Genomic DNA, 25,718 nt, shown 5'->3' on the forward strand with positions numbered 1-25,718 from the left:
CTTTGCCTGTTCCAGGTCCATTAGGTTAGATGGCTCAAAGGTTTTCTTACATTTTATTTTAATATTTAAGTAAAATTTTAAATATTTCAAATACAATGTTGAAAAAATTTAGGAGGAAGAAGTCCCATTTCTTCCCTCATACTCCCAGCTGCATAGAATACAGTCCTTCGTGCTCTCGGTTAACATTAACAGGCTCAGCTACTTGTATAGATGAGTGCAGCCAACGGAGCTGCATGGAACAGTGTAGCATAGTTCCTCAGATTCCAGATAAAAACATACCTTTGTATTGTTGTGATATTGTATGAATAATTCATTATTAATTTAACTATAAATATAATTAACTATAGATAAGATTAGAAAAACACTCTGTGCCTCACCTTGTCACCTTTGATGTGTTGACCTTGAGGTCCAGGAAGACCAGCTACACCTTGAGAGCCTTTTTCACCCTAGAAATATGTGACAGTTTTGTAACTGTATTTGGGAATTTATAAAGAACACCATCCTAGACAAACTGGTCATCACAATGAGGATAATGAGGAAAAAAGTATTCCTTCACAAAAACCCCAAGAAAAATAGTCAATGGAATTATCAGTATTACAGAAAAGTGATTCAGTTACAATTAATAACATGCTCATCTGCATTCATTGTGTTGTTGAACACAGGACTTCAAAAGGAGAAAATGAAATACTAGGAAGAAGAAAGCTACGTTTTGAAAATGTGATGGTATGTTCATTAGTCAGAGAGAACAGTTCTGAACTTGGTGCAAGGACACAACTAATATCTTTTCCATGAAAGGAAGAAAAATCTTCTTTGCTTAGTAGTTCAAGGCTCTAAAGAATCTTGAATCCACTAAAAAAGAGAGATACATTTTGATGGGAAGCCCAGTTGTGATTTAATCATAAATATTTGCTTGTTTGTACTTATTTTTAAAAAAGAAATGTTCACTTATGTTAACCTAGCAAGTGCCCTTAATGAGGCAACTGTCCACAGAGACTCATACAACCCATCTTTTAGTTTCCCAGAATGGTAAGACAGAATGAAAACAGTTCCTGAATGTTTTCTTCCAATGCAGAACATAAATAGCTAAGTAGTCTTTCAGAGGACAATTTATCTCATTAATGCTACCAAAATAAGGTACCTTATTAAACACATAAATAAGAGAATCATTAACTTACTACTGTTAGAGGGACTGTACAACTTTTTTGTAATTATTATCTTGATAGAGTTTCTGAACTTGGAAGGATAGTCAGAGAGCACAGTGATTCAGAAGACCAAGATCCATCAGCTGACATTTTATACCAGTGGAATGATCAGTTACCTTAAATAACTTAGACACTACTGCAGATTTGGCCCATAATGTTAAAAAAAAAATTTCAGTAAGACTACCTTTTGGCCTTGAATGCCCTCTCCTGGTGGACCTTTCTCACCTGGCAGACCATCAGGGCCACGTGGTCCCTGTAAAAAAAGAAAAATATATTCAGACCATATCAGCAATTCCATTTTTTATTGACATTTTGTCTAACTTGCTAGTATAGGTTCTTGCAACTCTTATGACACTGATAAGTAAAAATGCTTCCATAACAGCTGGCTGAGCCCAGACAATTAAAATGAAGTGTAGCAGCCCTTAATTGGAGGATTTAGATTGGAATAAGATAATGCTGAACTACATAATTAATGTCTAAAGATTGTACCCTTAAAACTCAAATGAACCTGTAGATTAATTTATAATAAATACATTTACCATTGTGAAACTTATTCCCTATAATTTAATATAATTTTATGATTTTCATAATGAAAATCATTAATAGGTTTTTTCATACAAAATGGCAGGTTAAATATACAAAATTAGAGAATGCCAATTTTGTTTTAAATAAGTACAGAAATAATTATTTTTGTAATACGTTCTGTTCTTCCACAAAATTCAGCTATCTTTCATTATTTAAAGCTAATAAAAAGTTTTTAAGGATGATCTTCATTAAGCAATATGTTTCTACGTCTTTTTCTGAGAAAAATGGTCTTTTACAACCACAAAATGACTTTCAAAAATACTGTTAGGATTAATTTAACACCCATCCACATTTCTGGCTTCTTAATTAACAATCTCTTTGAGATTTTTAATGAAATACACAAGAAAATCATACATTTTATACATTTCAGGAAGAAAAAGCAACCAGTGAACTAACTCAATGTCACGAAAAGCTTGGTAAAGTTCTGTAATTCAGAAGTTAAAGATACAATTAAAAGCATATAATTTGGGTCTTTGTTTTTGATGCAATCCAAATTACACATGGAATGTCTCAGCTCTTGGATTTTCATCTTCTTAAAATTGGATTTTAGACAATTTTTAAAGATTATCCTCAACTCAAACAAGGAGGGGTACAGCTATTTTATATACAACTCCATGTCTTTCTGAAAACTGGATTCTGCAATCTTGCTCACATGGACCGAGCAATTTTTTATTTCCCCAAAATTTGTTTGGACACGGCTTTATTCTCTTACTTGGACAAACCACATGCAACTACTGCCGCAAGATCAGGCGGGCACAGCCAGACACACTACTGCTGCATCAGACTAGGTACAATGTGGTTTATGGAATCAGTAGCCAACAGAGCTGCTGTCAATCAATTACACACACTAAGACTTATTTTATTATATTTCCACTTCCTATGCATATATCACTGACTTACAGGCATTCCTGGCTCACCAATTCCAGGAGGTCCTGGTAATCCAATTTTACCTTCTTGACCTTGAGCACCCTTGTGAAAAAGAATATTAGAAAGTTCAGTCCTAATTCAACTCGATGCTTTTGAAGAGCATAACATTTACATATAGATGACTTAACGATGTCACCAGAATGGTCTGAAATCAAATGCGTAATATCTCCTGATGTAAAAAAAGCATAAATAGCAATTTAGAAACATTTGAAAGTACCTTTCGATTAATACTTGGACAACTAGATCGCATTCCAGCCCTCATGCCAACAGCAAAGGGGTGTTACCACTTTGCATAGGGGTAACCACTGAAAGGTGCAGGACCTGAGAGATGACAGGGATGACAGAGCGAAGTCAGGCAAAATTTGGTTGCAGTACAACCCAACCATGACGGACGAATGCTCAGGGATCCTCACCATAGCCTCTATCTAGGCACTGGAATTGAAGCCTGCTTCAGTGGAATATGGGGTTGCATAGGAACGCCAGGAACTGCATAGTTTCTGTATCTTCTATTTATAAGGTGTCATAATCTTCACAATTCCTCCAGTATACTGAGGACTATGTGCTTCAAGGATAAGAGCACAGAGGATTTTTATCTCTCCCCAGAGCAGTACAGAGACTGGGAGTGACATTCCTTCTCCATAAACTACCTTCCCTTCTGGAATGACCCAGTGTTGTTCCTTTTACATGGCAAATTACTAGTTTCTGAGATATATAAACCCCCTCTATGTTCTGGGGTCTGCCCCACTGCACAGAAAATATGCAGGAGTTCAATGAAGGTACACATTAGAGCAGTAAGAGCAAAAAAAGTGCAGGTATTTTAGACACTGGCCCTCGGCTCCAAAAAATAGGGAAAAAAGTGGCATAAAGCAACACCAAAGACTTAGAAGCAAGAAGAACTATGGTGAGATCCAGTTCTGCACAATTTAGATTTCCTGTTAGAGTCTGAGCTGTAGGTCTCTGACAAAACTCTAATAAACCAAGTAGTCATGTTTCCTACGTAGATGCTTTTGCAGTTTTCCAAAAGGAGATCTGGCTGGCCAGCATAGGCAGACATGACTTTTCCAAATCAGCAAGACTGGATTCCACCTTCTAGTCTTTTGCAATAAAATAAGATGGAGGAATGAAATGCTGCATGAGAGAGAGAATTTTATAACCTATAAGAATACCTGTTCCCCAGTGAAGAAATAACAAGGCAAATCTGTCACTTGACTGTGTATCACAGTGACTGAGATGTATTTCTATGACTTGAAGTATGGTTTACTCATTAGTGCAAGCATCTGCTAGTGCTTGAAAATGATCTCACATATTTAACCCCTATTTAAATGGCATTATTTCTGACTTCTATTTTATCAGTGGGATCATAATAAAAACTTAAGGGTTGCTGGAAACGCAGGTCTGTTATCTCCATCCTATGCAAATAAAAAAGCCTGTCAATATTGCATCAGTTTTACATTTAAATGATAAGAGTTTGAGTTTGATAAAACAGCAGGCGAGAACTTTCATCCACAAAATGATTGCCCACAGTTAGCACTTTAACAGACATATTACTGGGAGTTACCTTGGGTCCTGGTTCTCCAACACCAGGGAGTCCTGGAGGACCATAGGGACCTAAAGGGCCTTGCTCTCCCTAAAGGAAACAAAATGGAAAGGAAGTATTAATGAAAAAGGAACCTTATCCAAATTCCACCAAAGTGTCTTTCCACAGCCTCATTTAGGGCTATAGAAATATGTTTTTAAAGTAAAAAACCAAACCAAAACAAAACCACACCTGTCTTAAAGATAGATGTTCAGATTAGGAGCAGGGTCAATAAGCTGGCCATACAAGTTGCTGGGATAAATAATAATGTTATAAAGCCATTCATTCATACGCATCAGGAAAGAGAAAATATATATTTATTCTTTGTCATATCTTTGGTCCTGACTTTATCCAATAATTTCGTGCTTCCTCAGCTTTTTTCTTGCTAGAAACATGGGCGTTTGGAAATTAAGCAGTGTTTATGCTTTAAACATTGCACTCAAGGTTCTTCCCATAGCAAAACTGCGTATCACAACTGTTGTTCCTACTGCTATCTTTAACTGCAGGTCCTAATTCTCTTGCGTGTTTAATATGTTTCTAACAAAGCCAACGTAGCCACATGATTATTAAAAAGGCTTTTTATCAAAATGTGTGTATTTTCTGGGGAGGTATTTGTATTTGGGGGGTTGAAATTTTGTGTATACCACAAAATTTTATATGCTGAGTTCTGAAACCTTTTAATGAGATTTTTGCACTTGAGACGTCAATGGAAGTGTAAAAAAAAACTTCAAAGCCAGATATTTCTCCAGAAATCTACCAGTCTGTAATCTGTCAAAGGATGAAGCTAAAATGCAAGAATGGGAATATGCAGTGAAAATAAATAAACAGATCATCCTTGAAGCTTAATTTCTGTTAACTATGCACTTGGAGTGCTACTACTGCAGCTTTAAACCTAGAATAAAGTGGAACTTGATGCCTAGTCTTAAATTCATTCCATTATGGGAAAATATGATAATTTGAAGAGCAGCTATGAAGTTTAATGCTTATTCAAAATACAAGATTTTATAGCACACCTTCATAATCTAATAAATTAATACAGCATCAATAGGAGGTAAGCCTTAAAAGGCAGAGAAAAATCAGAGAAAGCTGGTATAACTCAGCAGAATAGCACGTGTATCTCCACATAGCACACTAGTAGGGTATTAGCAACACTGAAATTGCTTTAATGTGGATTTCGTGCATGTGGCTGTTGCCAAAATACAGAATATAGCAAAGAAGTTTACTGTATTCCTAGGTAGACCTTATTGTTTGGGTTTCCTAATAATATTTTCATGAAGCCTTTGGCCGAGAGTCACAACTTGGTTGATGTGTATCTAGATTATCATAAATGATGCAATTCTTATTGATATAAAGCCAATTAGAAACTGACCTTTTTGGTTCATAGATTTTTTTTTCCTCCTGTGTTTGTTTTGAAACTGATCAAAAACCAACAACAACAACAACAAAAATTCCTCAAATAGCCTATCTTGTAGACTTCCAGTTCCTCAATGGGATTAATTTGGCATTGAACAAACTGTCCTTTTAAAATCAGCTGATCAAAAATAATTTTTATTAAGTGTTTCCCATCAGCAGGAAATTTAGGGAAGGCCAAGAATAATACAACCAAAGCTCGTACTTTGTCTCCTCTTTAATTCTCTTTACAAACTCTGTTTTAAGTACTGTTTTCTTCTAAGCCAAGAGTTAGCTGAATTTCAGGGCTTTTGGGGCTGATTCTGTTTAGACAAGAAATAGGGGGAATATGTAAGAAAACATTTTATACTATTTCTTTAGAAAATAATATATACTAAAAGCAACATTTTCAGAAGGGTTTTAGAGACTTAGAAGCCTCCATTTCATTTCCAATGGTAGTAATTTAGGCTACTGAATTTCATTCATGCCAACAGATCACAAGTATCTAAGCATCAATGGAAGTTCAGCTTCTGATTATGCATCAGTATGTAGAAATGCACTGGCAGAATGGTATCAGCAAAGCCACAGTGCTGTAGTTACACACACACAGCCCCGTGCTTCCAGGGCAAAATCATACCCATGGGAGCTATACAAGTAAAACTGTTGTATTAAAGTTTCAGTAGAAAGTTTTGCAAGCAAATTTCCATGCATGGACGCTCCCTCAAGGACAGAGATACTTCTGCCACTTTTAGCCACAGCTGTGCTCCTTGCAAAGCTGGTCAAGATGCACAAGGCATGGGTTCTGGAAGAATGTTAAGCCAAGCACACCAGCCTGGCACCCAAGAATCTTTGCCTTTCAGTCTATAGGCTCCCTTACCTCACGACCAACTCTTACTTCAATAGCTCTCCATTTGACAAGCTACATTAACAGATACAGCTCCATGTAGCTTCAGGGCCTGGAGACAGTCTAGTTAGGGATAGACTTCCCCACTTCAAGGAAGAGTTGCCTCAGTGAGAAAGAAATAGGCACAGGCTGCTGTAAGGCCAGGCAGTATGCTAAATATGAGCTGTTCAAATTCACCGTCCTCATTTCTTTCACGGAGAAGGCAGTCTGGGATCTCTGTTGTGCCATGACGTACTAGCATGCTCCACAGAATGAATGCAAAAGATATGCGAAGTTGAAAATGTAGTAAAAAACCCCTATCAGATAAAAAAAATAGTAATTCAACAGCATGTAGCACCACTATCTGTAAGCAGGCTACTCTGGGCACAGCAAATGCCACTAAGCACATTGGCTCCATTTGTCAAAACTAAACCTCTGAAATGGTGTAGGAACTTGTTCCATTCTGAAAAATGACATTTGATAAATAGAGGCTTATCTCTCAGTTGAAACAATAAACCAAACCTCTTTGTTGAGTTTGGAAAGCATCTTCCAAGTTTTTTGTCCTGTCATTGAAACGGACATTGTGTTTTGTATCTACTTCTGACAGCCCCTGCCAGAACCTCCCAAGGACAGTAACTCTGAGGCATGCTTCCTATTGCAAATCATTTGCTCCTTTGCAAGTTCACCCATATGATAGAGCTATGCTAACATATGTGCTGCATTGAATGCAGATGGGAGTCCTACTGAGGATAATGTTTTCCCAAAAGCTCTTTTTTTAACCATGACAAAAACATTACACAGTTTTCTTTCCAATGACTGGTGTCACGTAATCTGTCTCACAGCAGCTGTACTAGTAGGTACTGGTGTAGGCAGTGTAAACAGCCCCTATGATAAAAAGCATGTAGGGTAGCATGAAAATTTTGTTCTGTTGAATGTTTTCTCACTGATAGCAGAGGATGCCTGAATATTAATGGAGAAAGAAACCCCACCTTCTACCAGACAACATGTAAAACTTAGAAACTTAAACTATTCAATCTGTTTTAAAGACTGTATATTTCCAACTTCATATGGCTATTAGTAAGCCTGGCTTTCATATTCTATGGTCTTCGTGCTACACATAATGTGGAATTTATTAAAACCATAAAGTGCTGGCAATAATATCATTATCTCTACATGTAGAAGGAAAACTCTGCTTTTCAAAGTAGCTTCTTTGTAATTATTTTCTTTATCTAACACTCTGCTCAAATTGGTTTTTTTCGCCCTACTGGGATTTTCCTTCAGGTGGCATCTAATATCAGCTAGAGCAAAGGGAAGGAAAATTACACTTGATCTGAACTTAATATTTTTTGCATATTAAAACTGTACCCTTTTAAGCTTGGAACATACTCAACAGTCTACCCTCCCCCAAAATAGTTTGTAATGTTATGATGAGTACCAGCTAGTGCCAATATAAATAATTTCTTTACTTTTAAGAAAGCACATACATCCTGTAAGGAACATAAAGACTCTGTATCTCATTCTATAATGCCATAATGATTAAGCCATAGTAAAAAATAATCTTTCAAATATAGTGATTTTATCTTTAAAGTAAACATTGGCAACAACAGTGCAACTAGGTATAGATATTTTAACAGATATTATTGTTATTTTGTATTTCTAAGCTAGTTGAGGTACCTAGGAACTATACTTCTTTACAGGGAAATTGGATTTTTCAGCCTCCTGGGAAAGATGTAACTTGCTACATAAGTAAGGAAAGAATTTATAAGTCATCAGAAAAGCAGCAGCATCCCTTAGCAGTTCATTCTGGGACACATTTCCAGGGAAATATGCAATGATGGATTTTTCACAGGACTATGCCAAGATGTTTTTACAGGAATAACTGCTTTGAATACCCACATTCAAACTTAACTGTTTCTTTAAAAGTTTGAATATATGTCTGTTCATACAACTTGAGACTCTAATTCAGAATCTTACTATGCATATGAAATTTTCCAGAGAGGTTCTTACTATAGCAGTGGCTTTTAAGAATGTGTTGTTTACAGTGTTTCCATGAATATATCATGGTTTCTAGAATGTGTACTTTATTTCTAGTAGCTGGTCTAAGAGTTTAAGCAAACAAACCCAGTGTCACTTCTGAAATGATACCCATAAGTACTCCCTGTTCATCAGTTCTTTATGAGTGGAACACAGGTCATGCCCACTTCCTGATTTTATGCCCCAGTCTGTAACCATATCATTCTGTTTGTAAATTGTCCACTGAAATTTGCAAAAAGTCGTGATTATTCCCCTCACTAACAAACACATTTTCAAAATTACTTTGACTATAAACACCCTTATGGAACCTTACTGGTGCTATTGTATTGAATATGTTGTTGGGGTTTTTTAAAAATAAATATTAGTTAAGCATTTTTTAATAAATTAATGAAAACAGACAAAATAATACCTACTATTTTGCATAAATTAATAGATGTATGCATGTTGAAAATTGTGATGGTATGGTCCCCCAACCCCCAACCCGACCTTTATTTCCCGTAACCCTGCTCAAGTGATAACCACCAGTGGTGATCGTAATGGATGGGTCTGGTCATGATGGCTGCATCCCGCTCAAAGTGGATTCGGGGAAGACAGATAACAACACAATAGCTGAGGGCTAGTTGAGCATGCACCAACTGAAATATGGCTGGTATACAACTATGACTATAAATCAATCATCTTACTCCATAAATAGTGGACAGCCCAGGGCCCGCTGAGCTCTCTTGCACGGCAGTGGGCTGCACGCCAGGATCTCCCCTTGAGTAGGGACGCCTCTCAGGGTTACTCCTTGAGGTTGAGAGAATCCTTGTTGCGTCAGATACTCAGTAAGTGAATTGGGAATAAGCGTGCTGAAACTTTGAACTCTTAGCTAAGTGATATAAAGGTTTGATTGTGCATATATAATCCTTTAGATATAAACCCTTGACCAAGTCTGGGACTAAGTCTGGATCCAGCCACACCTAAACTCCCCACTGAGAAGGAGTTTAGAATGCAAGGGGGTCCTTTCTGAACCTCATGACTCAACAGGAGGGTCTCCCTGACAGTTTCATCTCTGTCCTCTGTGCAGTAAATACTCAGGTGTACTTTGCCATTGAATCTTGTTAAACCACTGTCACATTTACCGTTGAACTTTGTTAACTCACTGTCTAATAATAATAATAAAATATGTTGTTGCTTCTCTTGCAAGTGAGACTCCGCAACAAAAATTCATTTTTTGTCTAACACCAAGAACACTAGGGGAAAGTGGATGTGCACATTTTACATTGTTGACCCCAATGAGGTACTTCAGCTTTGCAAAAATGTGAGCAGCAGAACATTAGTGCTGAGAAGTTTGCTTGACCAAAATACAGGGCATTAAATTCCTTCTTAGAACTCTTTTTTTCCAGAAAAATCATGGTGATTCCATTTCCTTTTTAGAGAGGAAACTGAGATGCATGCAGTCCTTTTGTGTTAGAATATTTGCATTTTTCCTGTTTTTCATTGCTGTTGAAGGGCAAAGCTGTCTTCTAATGACAACATAACCACATAATATACATGGTAATAAATAAATCCAACAGAAGTAAATGCAATAGCTAGTTAGGACACTATTTTACTGTATTAACCAATGGAGTGAAGAGATAATGTAGAACCTAAGTATGAAAATGACAGAAAACAGGTTACTGGGAATGTTGGAAGAGAGATGGGATTCTCACTGGATAATGTTTCTGAACACTAACACTTATGATAGAATATATTACATTTACAGAGCAAGTAAATCTTTTGTCTCTATCAATAGAGAATACTGACTTTATGTCCTGTGTCCCCTTTTGAAAGCCTATGGCTTCCTGTAATAACTTCAATGTGATCTTTGAGAAACAAACCAAGCAAAAGCAACCACAACTGATTTAAACCCCAAACCACCTATTAACCAGCCGTCTAGCCGATTCCTGGCCATCTAGGCAGGACTATGGAATACTACTGGAGCAGAACAAAGAGTAGCATGGCATTTCTCTTTGCTGACTTTCTGTTTCTGGTACTTTTAGTCTTTCTCTAAGTGAGATAGTGTCTTCTGGGTTTTTGGAAATGGTTGCATCAGCTAGCAAAATCATATTGTGGGCCATCCGTGCATTCTTAGTGAGGAAAGGAACACAAAACCTGAGTTCCTTGCTCCTATAAGCTGCAGTTTGACAAGAGTTGAGTGTCTCTACCTTAGACCCAGAGTTATAAATTGATGTTCTGCAAATTCAATTAATTAATTGTCTGTGATAACTTAAAACAACTACCAATTTTTTTCCCATAGGGTTTTTGTAATTTTCTTCACATGTTTTATAGCTGAGTGAGGTATATGGTATACTCTGATTCAAGTTCTTGTTTCATGTTACAATGCAGATAATATGTGGTGGCTGATGAAGCTTAAGAATGCCTTAAAGTGAAGCAAACGACTAAGAAAATATAAAGCACAGCTGTGAATGCTATTTTTTCTTGGTACTTTAAGTTAGTGAGAGAGAGAGAAAATAACGTAGAATTTGGCTTTAACAATGTAATTTTTCTTTTGTAAATTTAACATCTTTCTATTGAAACATTGCCAATAGGCAATAGAAAGTCAGTAAAACAGAAAACAAACAGAATAATCCCGATTCTTTGCTCAGGACATGCTTGGGGAACAGGACCAAGATAACTGCTTCAGAAGACAGGAGATACACAGTGAAAATAGACAGTTTCCAACTCCAGTGTTTGAGTGAAATGTCCTGTTAGTCTCTAAGGTTTTTCTCTTAAAGTTATTATGTTTTATACTGTGTTGTAGGTTTACTGTTACATGCAAGTTCAGCATTTGGCTATATATTTAGTCAGGTAAACTGAAAATAATACAAGATGAGTTAACATGTATTTTTATTTTTATAGAAGTGGAGTTCAAATTTGTCATTTTAAACGCCTCAGCCTCTTTATGGAGAAGGTTTGTATATATGGTAATAAAACTATTTAGGTGTTTTTGAGATGTTATAACTCTGCAGAAATTCAAATCGAGAAGACTTCTTTTAAAGTTTGCTTAATCGCAAAAACTGGTTTTAGTTAATGACATGCTGAGCTGCATTCTGTGCAGGATATAGGTTGTTCAACATATTCATACATGACTTGGAAAAAGGGTGAAAGTAAAGTGACAAAGTTTGCTTGTATGTTAAAGAGGTTATTAAAATAATGACTGATTGTGAAGTGCATCAGAAAGAGTTTGAGGTTAAGGATGTGATTCAGCTCCATATGATCACTCCTAAACTTAGGTGTCTACATGGAAACAGGTTGGCTGAGTTCCTGTTGTAGCAAGTGGAAAGCCGGTCAATGCAGGCAGTGGGACTTTGAGAAAGATTCAACTCATTACTGGCAATGTGATAAGGTGGTATCATGAAAAGGGATGGAAGTAGAGTATTGTGCAGCCAGTAAGACTTCACACTGATAGATTAGCCATCTTATTCTTAAGAGAGAATAAGAAAATGCATATGAATAACAGAAGAAGAAAGATATGAGAAGTTCTTTTAAGTAATTTCTTGGACAATGTTTCTGGACTCCGTGCTCCCTCGCTTCAGACAAGTCAAATTAAATTAGCTGAAATTGCAATGCCACCAAGCCTCTCCTGCTGGCAGCTGCCAGAGCTCGCGGCACCCAGGCAGCACGCAGGTGACACTGTCCCCAGCTGCACTTGGCGCTGCAAAGCGAAAGAACGGGTACGGCACTGCCTTACAGAGGTGTGGGATGGACTGAGCTGGCCAGATATGAGCGAACTGTAGAATTCACAAATGAGACCCAAAGCATCTGTAGGCTGAGCTTGATCCAGAGTTTATATTCTGAGGCACTGAATCTTCTCTTTCAAACCTCAACATGGCCCACTAACAATGAATAAAAGCGTTCAGTGGCCATGTTCTGTGTTATGTCACATCAATACCAACGCCATGCAACTGCCTTTAGCTCTGCTAAACCGGGGTGAAGTCACTAGTTCAGCTCAAAAAGCAGAAAGTATTAGCACAGAAAGGCCACGGGTATAAGTAACTACACTAAGAATAGACTTACTTATTTTATCCAAGGCAGTTATAAATAACTGCCACTTTTCAGAGATATTGTATTATGTGTCATGAAAACTAATTTTAAAAGAGCAATTGAATAATCCTTCTGTAAGGACAAAAGATATTGGAAAGACTGCTATGTGTCTGAACCAAAAAAGGCCTTGACCTTTACTAGCTGAATGGGTGTTTATTAAGCTATAAACAACCACTGATTATCTGTACTGATCATGAAAAAAATTTTCACTCATCTCAAATAAGCCCCCAAATGCCAAAGGTTAGCTTTGGTGCTAGGTATGGACAAGAGATAACCTCTAAACATACATATGTTTCTGCTATACTCTTTAAGTATAATTACCTAAGTGTATTAATTAAACCTGTCTGGCAATATTTTTATGATGATAGATGTCTGAGCCTGGAAAGACCTTGACTATAGACTTTAAACAAGCAGGTTGCAGAGAAAAAAGAGGGAATTTTCCTTCTTATTCATACTGAAAATCTGCAGCTAAAGTAAAACAAGAGACCATAAATATTATATCCAGGCAGATGAATTCTAGAGAGAGCTACATGTATTTTACAGACATGAAAGTGTGTGAAGAAACTGACAGGAGGATGAACAACATTCAACAAATACAGTTTAGTGTATAATAAAAGTATCTGGTAGTACTGTCTTGGACTCATCAGTGTGAAATTACAGATAAAAAAATTATTGTCATTTGCTGTGCTGAAGTTAGAGGGATGACTTTTCCACCACATGTATGAATAGCTTCTTTCAGACCCATCATCCTCTTTCTTTCCCCACTTCTGAAATATTCTGTAGCAGCTTTCCTAATCAAGCATTTTGTTGAGAAGATGAAGAAATAAGAAGTATGAAAAAGCATTTGTCAGGAAGAGGAAAATCATGATGGATACCAGTATTCCAAACTTTGTACCAAAAACATTTCCCATATTTAAATTTATTTCTGTGAATCTTCAGATGAAATTGTTGCCTAAGAAACAAAACATGAGTGTTTAAGTATTGCATCTTTTGCAAATTGCTTTGTGTGAATTTAGTTGCCTTGTATAACTTAGATATGGCATTGCATTAACCAGCCTATCAGTAATCCTGTGGTAGAAAGTCTTTGTCATTAGACTGTACATTTTCAAACTGATACAAGAAAGATCTTTCTGTACTGAACAATGATATTAATAGCTGTCCCATGGGCAAGACAACTGTATTCACATAAAGCAATTTCCCAAAGGTTTGCAAACAGAAGACTGCCTAAATTATTCAGATATTTTATCCAACTGATTTTGCTTGACAAGCTGTAGTCATTAACTCTGAATGATCTATTTTAAATATAACTAAGGCATTAATCGTTATCAAATCTTACACCTCTACCATTTTCAAAGCTGTCTTGAGTTTTTACAGTATACAAGCAATTAAAAATTACTTTAAATACTCAATCTAAAGATTTTGTAACTACCATCTAGAATTACTTTAAATCTTTCAATACAAGGCATTTTAGTCAAAAATATTCTAGAAAAAACTTCCCAAGTGATGGCAGAAGCCAAGACACATATTCAGGTGATTTAAATTCCGATCTAAGCACTGTGGCTCTAGGCAGGTAGCACCCTATTGTGGCCCTACAAAACGCTCTTGGAGACCCAGATGGAGAACCGGCTGTATGTGTCAACGACACGAAGCCTTCATAACGTGACGACACTATGGCGCACCAAGCAGGTGGTGTACTTTATTGCTGTGCAAAGGACACCATTACAAAAAACTACTGAGGAAAAAGGGTAGTAGAGTACAAAGATTCTACACCCTCTCTCCCTATATAAATAACATCTACACATACACAACTATATCTTACCTTGCTTCCTTGAATGCCTTTTGGGCCTGGCTCACCTGGGGGTCCACTGATACCCTGTATGAAAGTCAAAGTATAGAATGAGTTGCCTTTGAAGATGCACGTAAAGTTTCTTTTGAATGTGGCCTGAACAGTGCTTATAAAAAGACACAAACTGACCCAAATCTAAATGTATTGGTATCATTGCTGACACAAAAATGTGCTGAGTGTGTTCATTCCCTTTCTTAAATATGCTAAACTACAAGAAACACATGACTATCCAAAAAGAAACAAAAATAATCCCTTTCAGCTACCATCATTAATAGCTATAGATATTAATAGCTATAAATCCTCCACAATACTGCATTTTGGCCCACAAGCAGATATGAAAATTTTGGAATATTTGTGATTTTGTACCTCCCATGGAATTCCAGTCAGAAAAAAAATATTTATTATTCTTTCCTTTCCTTTTGCAGCTTTTGCATAAAGCATGTAAAAATGCAATCACACACCTAAGTAACAGTTATACAACCACAAATCAAATACTAGGGGGGAAAGAGTGAATGAAATGAATATAGTGTTCCAAATTATGCCAAAATTGTAACTTTACAAACTAGGGAATGACTGTCTCATAAGAGTACAGTGATGTCCCAAGTGCTGTATTGTGCACAAACTCACAGTTACATGGCCTTACTCCTTGGTTTATGCATTTTAATTGAGTACTATTTACTAAGAGGACTCTTGCAGTTTTGTTTGTTTCAAAAGAAGCAAACACTACTTTATTCTTAGTATCTTGGTGTCATATAAAGAAACAAAAGATTTCTTTAAAAACTCTTAGTACTTGAAAAGCATTTCTGAAAGAGACTTTGAAAAATCACATTTTTATAAGCTATTCTTCCTGAGGCAAAAATTATGATCATGATGTGAGATCAACAAATGTCCCAGCAGTAAAATGGCAATGTCCTTGAGGCAGGGTGTGCTAATAGAAATACATAATATGATCTGTTAATATAAATACCTAAGTTAAGATAAATCATTCTCAAGCTCACTGCACGCTATCTTCCTTTTAGTCATTAAGCGGGTTGTAGTTCCCATCGTAATTACTTAGTTCTCATAGCTCAGAATTACTGTAAATCCTTGTAAACCATTGATTAGTCCTCTTGTATAGTGATACATTCATCTGTTTCTGGTCTCCAGCAGTTAGGATTTTTTTTTTTTGTAGTGAGCCTTTCAAACCTAAACTGAATGTAGACCATTGTACTATATGATGGTATGTAACATTAAGCTCAAAACTGGGATAATGCAGGAGTAATTGCAGTGATGCTGTATATGAAAAGAAAAAAAATTGATTTTGCCTTAAAATAATCAGGTTATGTCATTGTATGAGAATTTAGAGATGGCTTGACTTGCAAGAGCAGCTGGTATTTTACACAGTGTGGAAAACTGAACATATACTGCATGATGAGTTGAATTTATTTAGGGAAATGCTGGTGATCTGATTTGTTTCATTAATTCCTGTCAAAATTGGCCAAAAATCTCTTAGACTCCATGTGTTTCCAGTTTTTAATAAACAAGAATAAATAAGTGTCATCTTTTGGGGCACAGATCACATCTTTACTAATTGCTTACCAGACAGAATTACTGGAGCATAAAATAATAAATTAATAAATTTGTAGCACTATTACATGTCCATTGCCAAGCAAAAGTAAAGCAGAAAAACATAATTTTAAAACATTGAAAAAGGCATTTAGGACTAAATGTTCACATCTTAATAACATGTAATAAATTTCTTTGACTCTATTATGCCCTCATTACGTTTTCTTTCATATAACCCAGAAACAGGCTCAGTAGAGAAGTGAGTGAGCAAGTGCTGGCTGTCATCATTCCACATCCCCAATGAATCTACTAAGAGACTCGTATAACTTCTTGAGATCTCTACTCTATACAGCAGCTCTTTTTACATGTCTAGTACCAATTTTTTAATGGAAATTACACAGGTTTTAAGAAACACAAAGACAGCAATAACCCTTTTCAGCAACTGCAAAGAGAGAAGACAACAATCTGGACAGAGGTAACAAATAAATGATCACTGATCTGAGAGTGGTAACAATCTCTGCTCCTAATAACATTGAGACTTTCTCTGACTCATTTCTCAGGTTTTTAAATAATTACTGCAGATTTTAGTCTCTCCAACAAATTTCAGTCTCTCTGGCTGCCTTGTATTTCAGGAGGACTGTGTACAGCTTTCCATGATACAGGCGGATGCTGCCATGTAATATAAGTGGAATTTAGCAAGTAGGGGTATGACAGCACATGACTATACTCTAAGGGTAAGAGGAGAGCCCTGCAGTTGGAGAGCCCAAGTGGGCCACACACATCTGAACAGCTTTAAGCAGCAGCCGCAGCCAAGATTTTTTCTTTGAAAATTATTTCCAAAAGAAAAAAGATTTGCCAGGCTTTGCTGTCTCGGTGCCTCATGCACCAATTGTGCTGCTCTCCACAGAGTTGACAGGTTGTATGTAGAAGAAACTTACAGACTATAATGTGTTTTCTTTTTATTTGGTAGCTTTTAGTTCCCTTACCTGAGGTCCCCGAGGTCCCCTAGGGCCAGAAGGACCTTCCAAACCCTGAGGAAAAATAAGATTCAATTATCAGATTAATGGGAAATTCCAATTACCTGCTTTGAAGTATTGAAAACTGCAGTGTACATCTAATGACTTGTATCTCTGTTCAAGCATTTTCTAGAGAGTTTATTCTCTCTCCAGAGTACTGCTGTTCTCATTCTGTATTCAGTGATTGCCTGTTACATCCCATTCTCAATATTTGGTTAAAATATTTTTCATATACAACTAACATTGTGGATGGCTACTTAACATCTTAGCTATTTGATTAACTAATTGTTATTTGCTACAGGTCTTTAAATTCCATTTCTAGAGGTATATCAGATACAGAATTCTTAAAAAAAATGCTGCAGTGCTTATACCAGAATAACTTCAGGTAACTTTTTGTCTCACTAACTCAAACTGCTGATCAGTAGCATGGCAGAATCACACTAATAGTTCGCAAAAACCATTAAAAACCACATCCAAAAAAAGTAAAATGCTGTATTTTTATTCCATTAGCTGTCACTTCTCCATTTAATGAGTTCTTATCAGTTACAGCCACTGTATTTGTTCACAAATCTTCGTGCTGCACTGTTTTTTCTTTGGTCATCCACATATTCTATGGGATTTCACTTCCAGTTGACTCAATACTCAGTTATAATTTATTTCTAAAGCAAAAATAGCTTTCAGCAAATAGGCTGCTGGTCTTTTCTTTCTCTTTCTTCTCTTTTAATTAGCAACATCACACACAGAGGAAGGGGCAGACTGCTGCATTTTTCAAGGCATGCGTCACACTTCAAATAGCCTTTACGAATTTAGCAGGGATACCTATGCAGCCACACCCCATTGACTGTCTTCCCCTACAGATTCAGATTCAGAATTTTGTAACAGTTCTCTACTCCCTGGCATTTGCTTCCAGGCCAAGCATCAGCTACCAAAGAGAGCAGATAACCCCACTCAGTTCTAGCCCATTTACAAAACTACACAAGCAACGGATGGCACAAACAACAATATGCTGATGCCATGACAGCTACTTTTGGTAGAATACACACATATGATTGGAGTCAGTTTTGATTTCAAAGCCAAACACAAACTCTCTGAGTTTCAAGCCTGAACAGCTGTTGTAGAAACTAAGATTCGCAGCATCAAAACCTCTGCTGAATTCACTCTGATTAGTGAGATTGGAAAGCGGTGGGGGGAAAAATGCAACACTTTCAAATCAGACAACACTACTGTCAATTATGCTTCAATACCCATCACTGCAATTAAAGATCCACCTTGGAATATTGAATTTATTTCTCCTATATTTGGCCATGTATGTTCTATTTCTGATGATTTTGTCCAGCATAGACTACTTTTATCAAAAAAAAATCCAAACCATTTTGTTCTGTCTATCTGCTGCATTTGTAAATGTGAAGCTGGGAATGCTGGAAGTGAGTGTAATTTTCATTTGTTCACAAAGTTCTTGGAGTCCATAATCCATTATAATCTCTGATCCTCTGCAGATGTCAAACTTTTTTTCATTACTGTCCTCAACAGAAATGAAACAAGCAAATTTCCGGCAGCCCTGGCATATGTTTTCTACATCCATATTTCTTTGCTGCTTTGATTATGTACTTTGCCAGCTTCTGAATAGCTTCCTTTTATCTCAGTAGCCATTTCACATAACCTCATGCTATTTCTCACGTACTGCCTGGATAAAGAAGTTATGATCTGTCTTTATTCCTCCGAGACATGCAACTCTTTCTCCTTTTTTTTTTGATATTTCAGCCGTTTCTGACTCACTTGCTGCCATTTTGAACCCCAGCATCTCACAAGATATTCTCAGCCTTTAGATTTTTATTATAGTATAATGCCCTTTCTTCTTTGCAACAAATACTGCTGCTTTGAACATTTCCTAATTCCTACCTGAAATTTATCATTAAATAACAGGTTCCAGGAATCACAAAATTTTCAAATTGGTCTTTTATAAAGGTAAGATAATACAGATGTTAAAACTGAAGAAATGTACTTTAATAGAATGATCAATTGCAATCTAGTTGGTAGTACTTAACAACCCTAACTATAAATCAGTGGTTTGTAGTAGTCATACAAACCTGCTTACATGAACTCAAGATACATGATTATCTCACTCAGGAGTACATTATTCTTCCATCTTTGAGAGTGTAAAAACCAGGTAAAAATCTATATTCACTTGTATCATTTCTGCACTTCAGGTTAAAAGAAGGGGAGGACTAGACGAAGTGTGAATGCGTCTCAGCACAGATGTGCTGGTAGACCTGAAAGTTGTTCAGGTTGTGTAAGAACCTGCTTCTACTGTAATATAACTTTATACACTTGAATTAAAATTAACTTTTTAAGGAAAAAAAATCTGGTGAACTCTGTAACATGGTCACAGTTCTTTGTAAGCAGGGCTTGGCATTGGTTGGGACAGCTTTTGGTTTAGGTAAGTGACTACACTTCTCCTGTGAAATGGAAAAAAAGAATATGGTGAACTGTGGGTCCAGTTTCTATGAATCGTATTTCTACTATGAATGTATCCCTGCTACCAGGGAATTATAAGATGTTCCAAATTTACAATAATCTTTACAAGCTATGTTTATGAATATGTTACATGACTTTCTAGTATATTCATCAATGTGAAACAGTTCAAATAAAAATTATACTTACTCTTTCCCCTTTTATTCCTGGGGATCCACATTCTCCTCTTTCACCCTTTGTAAGAAATCAAAAGGTTAACAGCTAAACAGGATGTTCTGATTACACTACATGCCTTAAAGACTGTGCAAGCAGTGCAGTAGCACAAGAGGTTTAGTAGGTTCTGAAGACCTGAGAGTGGCATCGTTAGATATGGTCTGTAGAAGATATGGTCTGCTCTACTTAAGACACTTTTCCTCTCTGAGAATGCCTACGAAATTTCCAGCTTACATTGTAAGAGGATAATACATTCACTATCTAATAAGCTTTGCTGTATTTTTCCACCTTGCTGCGCTGCCTCCAGAATCCTCTCTATATTCTGATTTCATTACTGTGATGTCTGAGATTTTCCTGAATAACAATTGTGAGATTGTACAAATGGAATGAAGATAGTTACTAATGTGTTCCACTGATGATTTAACATATCAATAGACATATGAAAAGTAGACATATGAGTCTACTTTCCCCATTTCCATTAAATGTTTCCATAAAATTGACTGAAGCATTTTTCTAATGAATACGAAGATTCAGAGAGGCACTGCTTTTATTAACAATGTAGAGAGATAAGTGTTCAAACCAAGCAAAGTCAAAATGGTATTATCTCTGTTTCTGCTCTGGCTATGATGGTCTAGTTTTCAACATAAATTTCAGCTCTAGAATCTTGCAAGTCATTGAAGTGTATAATTTTTTGAGCTTCTTGGAGAGCCTATCTTGAGATTTTTTTTGATCAAGCATTAGCCCTTGCAATTTATAATTAGCTTAGAAGTAAACTTCCTTGTGGTAAGTTTTTGGAAAGCTAATGATTGCCACATCTATTTGTGTTTGTAGTAAACAATTCCATGTTCTTTCTACTTAACCTCTTATTCAACCTCAGCTTTCTTTTTCCTTTCAGAAGCTTTATTTCTAGTCGTTGTCATTTTTCTTTTCAGATTACTTTTTTTTTTTTTTATTCCAACAAGCCAGTCTGCAAGCATTTACATAAATGATGAATTTACTTCTAGGGATTGCATTAGGAGCTCTCATGACAAGAAGACAAGACAAGCTCTTCTTTCCATTCTTTCACATACACTGTCAGCTATTGACAATCTATTTTCAGAGTACTTCTACTCTATAAAAATCTTACCTTGTCTCCCTTGTAGCCAGGAGCTCCCTATTCAAAAATTAAAAAAAAAAGGGGGGGGGGAAAATCATAAAACAGAAACAAAGGCATAACATACTGCTAATTTAAGTAGGAACCCCCCCCAGTAAATAAGTTTCAGAAGTTTAATTATTCACAACAATAAAGTATCTCTCTGGAATCATTTAACATATAATTCTCTGCAAATTTAGATGTGTATTTTTCCTCATAATATTAGCTGTAAATATGCCACTCAGTTTGCCAGCCTCTTAGCTGATATACGCTACCATTTAAATAGGACTTTTAAACTGAATTGATCTTACGCATAGAGTAGTGTTAATCTTTCTACTGTGAATCAACAAGAATTCAAGCTGAGAAATATCAGATGTCAGAAGCCATTGGAGAACTATATAGGTGTTTTTAGTGATGACATTTTCAGTTCTATCTTTGGGATAAGTCTAATGCAAGTCAATACAAAATCACCTAACTTCAAAAGTTCCTTTTGTCAGTAGCATCCCACCTCTATACTTAAGCACATGGTTTCTCTCAGTATAGATGCTTCTCTAAATGAGAATTTAGTTTAGGTGCTCTAAATAATTGAATAAAGTAGATGTGTGAAAAATGGAAAACACATTTTCAGTTCAGTGGAACTAAACTGTGAATCAGGATCTGGAAGATAATTTGAAAACACCAAATATGAGTTAGCACTGTAGTAGTCACATACCTCTTCACCTTTTTCTCCCTGATCTCCTTTTTGAGGATCGCCCTATTGGAAGCAAAGGAATACAACTGAAATATGTATTGCCCTTTTATTTATCACTATTACACTAAAACCAAGAACACTGTTTAAGGAGCAGAAGTTGCTTTTCCTATTTACAAACATCCACACTTCTTCCTCCCACAATCAAGGACACATAATTCCTGTGTGAACATTAACATATAAAACTCAGCTACTGTTATTAGATGACTGAAATTATAGTCAGAGCAAGCCGCTTTGCTCAAGAGATTTGTGTACTGTTGGAAAGCTTTGTGGAGCTTAGAGAGCCTTTAGCTAGATTCAGAGACCTCTACTGTCAGAGAAAAACTGCAATGACAGGCCATGTTAACTTGGTAGAAGATTAGTTTCAAAGTTTTCTCTCTCACTTCTAAAGCAGCTAACTATAAACCTCTCATAGCAAAAGTCAATCTTTTAAATCATATTTTAACATACTTTTCTTTTGCTATATTCACTTCTATGGTTTGAATAAAACTAGATAGAAATTTGCTTTTTTTTTTTTAAATTCACTTTACCTTTTTTCCTTTTGGTCCTGGCTCACCTTTTTCCCCTTTGTTACCAGCACTGCCCTGAAACAAAGCAGGAAAATGTTATTGCTATTGTGAGGATAAAATTCTCCAGTTTCTCTAAGACTTTATCTTTGGGGCAGGCCAAAATCATTCTGGAATAAGCTTAGGTAGAAATCCACACTGACTCAGGTACGGCACATGTGACACTACTTTCACTTAGCTAAAATAAGTCTCATATTATAAGGCATCTGTGATTTTTTGAAAATCAATATTCAACGATAAATACATTTTCTACAGAGCATTTGAAAATCTAACCAGGAAGGTGTCACAGAAAACATACATGGTTCCCCTTCCCCATTTGTCAGAGTTACCCACCACTATCTGATCTTCTTTGCTTAAAATAACCCTGTGCACAGAACAGCTAAGTGTCAACATCCAGCAGCCCCAAAATAAAAAATTACTACACCATTATTCCTGTTTGGAGAATCATGAAGATGGGGACTAGAAAGCTTGGTGTATATGTGTATATATAAAAAATATATATCTAATAGGTTACATCTAATAATTTTGGACAAAATAACTCTTAAATTTTAAATTGGAAACAGGGGGTTTAGTTCCAGATGCACATTATCCAGAGCCAAGGGACTGGATGATAGGCCCTGCTGTCATAACCTGCTACACATATGGTTGACCACTTGCTTAGTGTCTAGGGAGAAAGGCAAAAAAACTCTGTATTGACCATGGTTGTCTCTGGGGGAGCTATTAAAGATACAAAAGGGATCAGAGAGGTCACACACTGTCTGAACTCCCACTTTTCTCTTCTTTACCAGAGTCAAGAAACAGTTACCTGTTGAGGTGTCACAAGAGAAAAGACAGTGTCAGAGGCAGAGTTTTAGACCTTTCTTCATATATGCCATCACCCTCAATCTTTTGAACCTTTATCCCTTACACAAATAGATGCTGCTGGTGGAAGCAAACCTTTGGCTAATGGACCTTTCCTTTCCCATTGCAAGATTCAAGACTTTTTTTATTTGGGCTTCAAAATCATGTACCTAATTATCCACAGTGTTTTATTACCCAATAATATAAATATATTTCCAAGATAGTATGTGATTATGGATAGATTTTTTCCTGAGCGCTTATAACAGTGGCCTTTCACAGTGATATGCTATGATACATCACTTCTTTTTGCAGTACATGCACAGCTAATGTCTTGCTTTTTACAGACATAGTAACCAATCAAAATACTGTGCAACGTTGATCTCAATGATTAAAATTCAGATTCTGGAGTCTTTTCAAATGAATGCATACTTACAGAATCACCTTTGTCTCCTTTTACTCCCTTTTCACACCAACAGTTCTTCCGCACACACTACGAGGTTAATAGAAACATTGAGAACGTTTTTCAAACATATTATTTCAGATTTTTAAAGCAGAAACTCTATTTTTGCCTAGCCACAGACCAGACAACATAACAGTAGAATAACAGGAAATAAATGATCTTCTAATTTATATATTTATTACATAATCAACATTACACTTCTGTATGGCCCAATCAGAATCAGTTGCTTGATTTATTTATATAAAACAAATAAATCTGTTACTACTGTAACTACAAACATTTAAGGTAGCATATACATAGCATATAGTACCGTGACACCTTACATAATTTTTCGACTATTTTGACACTGCTATCATTTTCTAACGAGACCACCAATGAACTTGCATGTGTTGTACTAGTCCTATTCCAGTCTGGTAGGACGTGTGCTTTATGTCTTACTGTTGATACTACTCACTAATGAACAGAAGTTGCAGATTTCTCAGGAGAAGGGATGGAAGAAATGGATGAAAGCTAAAATAAAAGCAACCATATTTGGAAACTTTACTCAGGGAAGGAAAGTTGATTAATACTGGAGTATTGTTGCATTATAGAAGCAGCAGACTTCAGGAGATCTGGTAAGAGTAATCAAAACACACAAAACTCAAAAAACCTACCTGCTTCTGTAACAAGGCTTCCTGAAAAGAAAAGAAAAGAAAAATATTACTTTCATATAGATTTAATTTCACTTAACAGAGTACTAATTTAACCATTTTTCCTCTCTAGTTTACAGAATTTCCAAGGCGAATGGTAAAGAATGTGAATACCTTCATCCTTCATCCCTTCCTCACAGTGGTAAGAACCAGTCTGTGGAATTACTCGTATGAAAAAGGGTTCTTCGGTAGGAATAGGTGGTTACTTCATGTGACCCATAATGATCAGAAAAAAAATGACATGTAATGGGACAGCTAAATAGACTATATTAAGGAAGAATGCACACAAAGGGAATATGAAAAGGCTTCCTAATGAAAGGCCTTACTATGGAAGGCCCTACTAACAATATATAGGGGAAGGACTCGGTGATTTTATCAGCCTTATGCACGAGAACAAGTTACCTTCTGGAGTATTATCATACGCTCAGAGACATGCTCTGTGTGCTGGGAAATACCCTGTGCCTCCATCAGTGAACAGTGCAGCTGAGCTGTTATTCTCCAAGCACACAACTCCTTGGAGAGCGGCCGAGAGGAGGAAGCTCCCTCTGTCCTGACTCCTGATGTAGCAGAGACATGCACCACAAAAACCTCTGCACTGCCTTCAGGACTTACTTATCAAAGTTCACCAAGATCTGCCATGGCTAGACACTGACAAGATTAACATCAGCATTACTTACCAGTTCCAGCGCTACATCAACTATCAGGTTCTCATCATCCAGGCATAAGATATGCTTAGAGGATGAATCACCAGATATCACACGCAATTTTTCTTCTTGGACATTTTTCTTAGAAAGGCCAATGGTAGAAAAATGTATTCCAAGACTCCTAGCTGCTGTGGCTATACTCTGGACATTAGGGCTGTTTGGATGATCCACACCATCAGTCATCAAAAAAGCCACTTTCACACTTCTCTTACGACCTTCAGTTTTAAACAGCTGTGTGGCATTGGAAATTGCATAATAGGAGTAGGTGCCGTGGCCAATAAAGCCCAGAGACTTGACTTTCTCTTTAAAATTCTGCAAATTTTTCCAGGCTGTAAAGGGATGATCAATGCTGACTGTGCTGCTGAACTGCATACTTGCTAGTTTGACATTATACTTCTGAGACTTAACTGGCTTCATCTGGAAAATGCTGTCAGTTAAATTTTGAACAAAAATCTTCTGTATATCAAACAACTGATTTTTGGCACTTTCTGAACTGTCCAAGATAAAGACTATATCAATGAGGCACGTATCACCTGTAATGGAACAAGAAAGTTAAATCTGTGAATGATGGGCACAGCTGCACAATAGATTTCAGATAATTCTCTGCAACAATCCCAATCCACAAATCATTTCCCCAAGGATTCCTCTGTCTTTCCAGTAAAAATTCTAAGGATGAATTTCACTGTAATTGCCAAGAAATTCTACTGAAGTAACTAAATTTAAGTTACTTTAATTCATACCAGTATTATTAAATACAGTCTACAGACAAAAACTTTCAAATTAGGGTCTAGATGGGATTGTTTCAGCATTTTAGTTGATTTTGTAG

General features: G+C 36.5%; 1 protein-coding gene across 1 annotated transcript in view; it reads right to left on the minus strand.

Moving 5' to 3' along the window:
• The window catches only part of COL28A1 (collagen, type XXVIII, alpha 1), a 91,609-nt gene that overhangs the window by 42,817 nt on the left and 23,074 nt on the right, over positions 1 to 25,718 (minus strand). Inside the window, exons 4-16 of the mRNA XM_010561466.1 lie at positions 24,866 to 25,425; positions 24,153 to 24,173; positions 23,473 to 23,529; positions 22,164 to 22,217; positions 21,598 to 21,639; positions 20,880 to 20,906; positions 19,730 to 19,774; positions 17,039 to 17,083; positions 14,481 to 14,534; positions 4,273 to 4,341; positions 2,688 to 2,756; positions 1,387 to 1,455; positions 378 to 446 (exon numbers count right to left, since the gene is read on the minus strand). Coding sequence (XP_010559768.1) covers positions 378 to 446; positions 1,387 to 1,455; positions 2,688 to 2,756; positions 4,273 to 4,341; positions 14,481 to 14,534; positions 17,039 to 17,083; positions 19,730 to 19,774; positions 20,880 to 20,906; positions 21,598 to 21,639; positions 22,164 to 22,217; positions 23,473 to 23,529; positions 24,153 to 24,173; positions 24,866 to 25,425 — 1,181 coding nt within the window. The remainder of the gene's footprint in view (positions 1 to 377; positions 447 to 1,386; positions 1,456 to 2,687; positions 2,757 to 4,272; positions 4,342 to 14,480; positions 14,535 to 17,038; positions 17,084 to 19,729; positions 19,775 to 20,879; positions 20,907 to 21,597; positions 21,640 to 22,163; positions 22,218 to 23,472; positions 23,530 to 24,152; positions 24,174 to 24,865; positions 25,426 to 25,718) is intronic.

The sequence above is a fragment of the Haliaeetus leucocephalus genome, unplaced genomic scaffold, assembly GCF_000737465.1.
Source record: "Haliaeetus leucocephalus isolate CR32 unplaced genomic scaffold, Haliaeetus_leucocephalus-4.0 Scaffold146, whole genome shotgun sequence".
NCBI lineage: Eukaryota > Metazoa > Chordata > Aves > Accipitriformes > Accipitridae > Haliaeetus > Haliaeetus leucocephalus.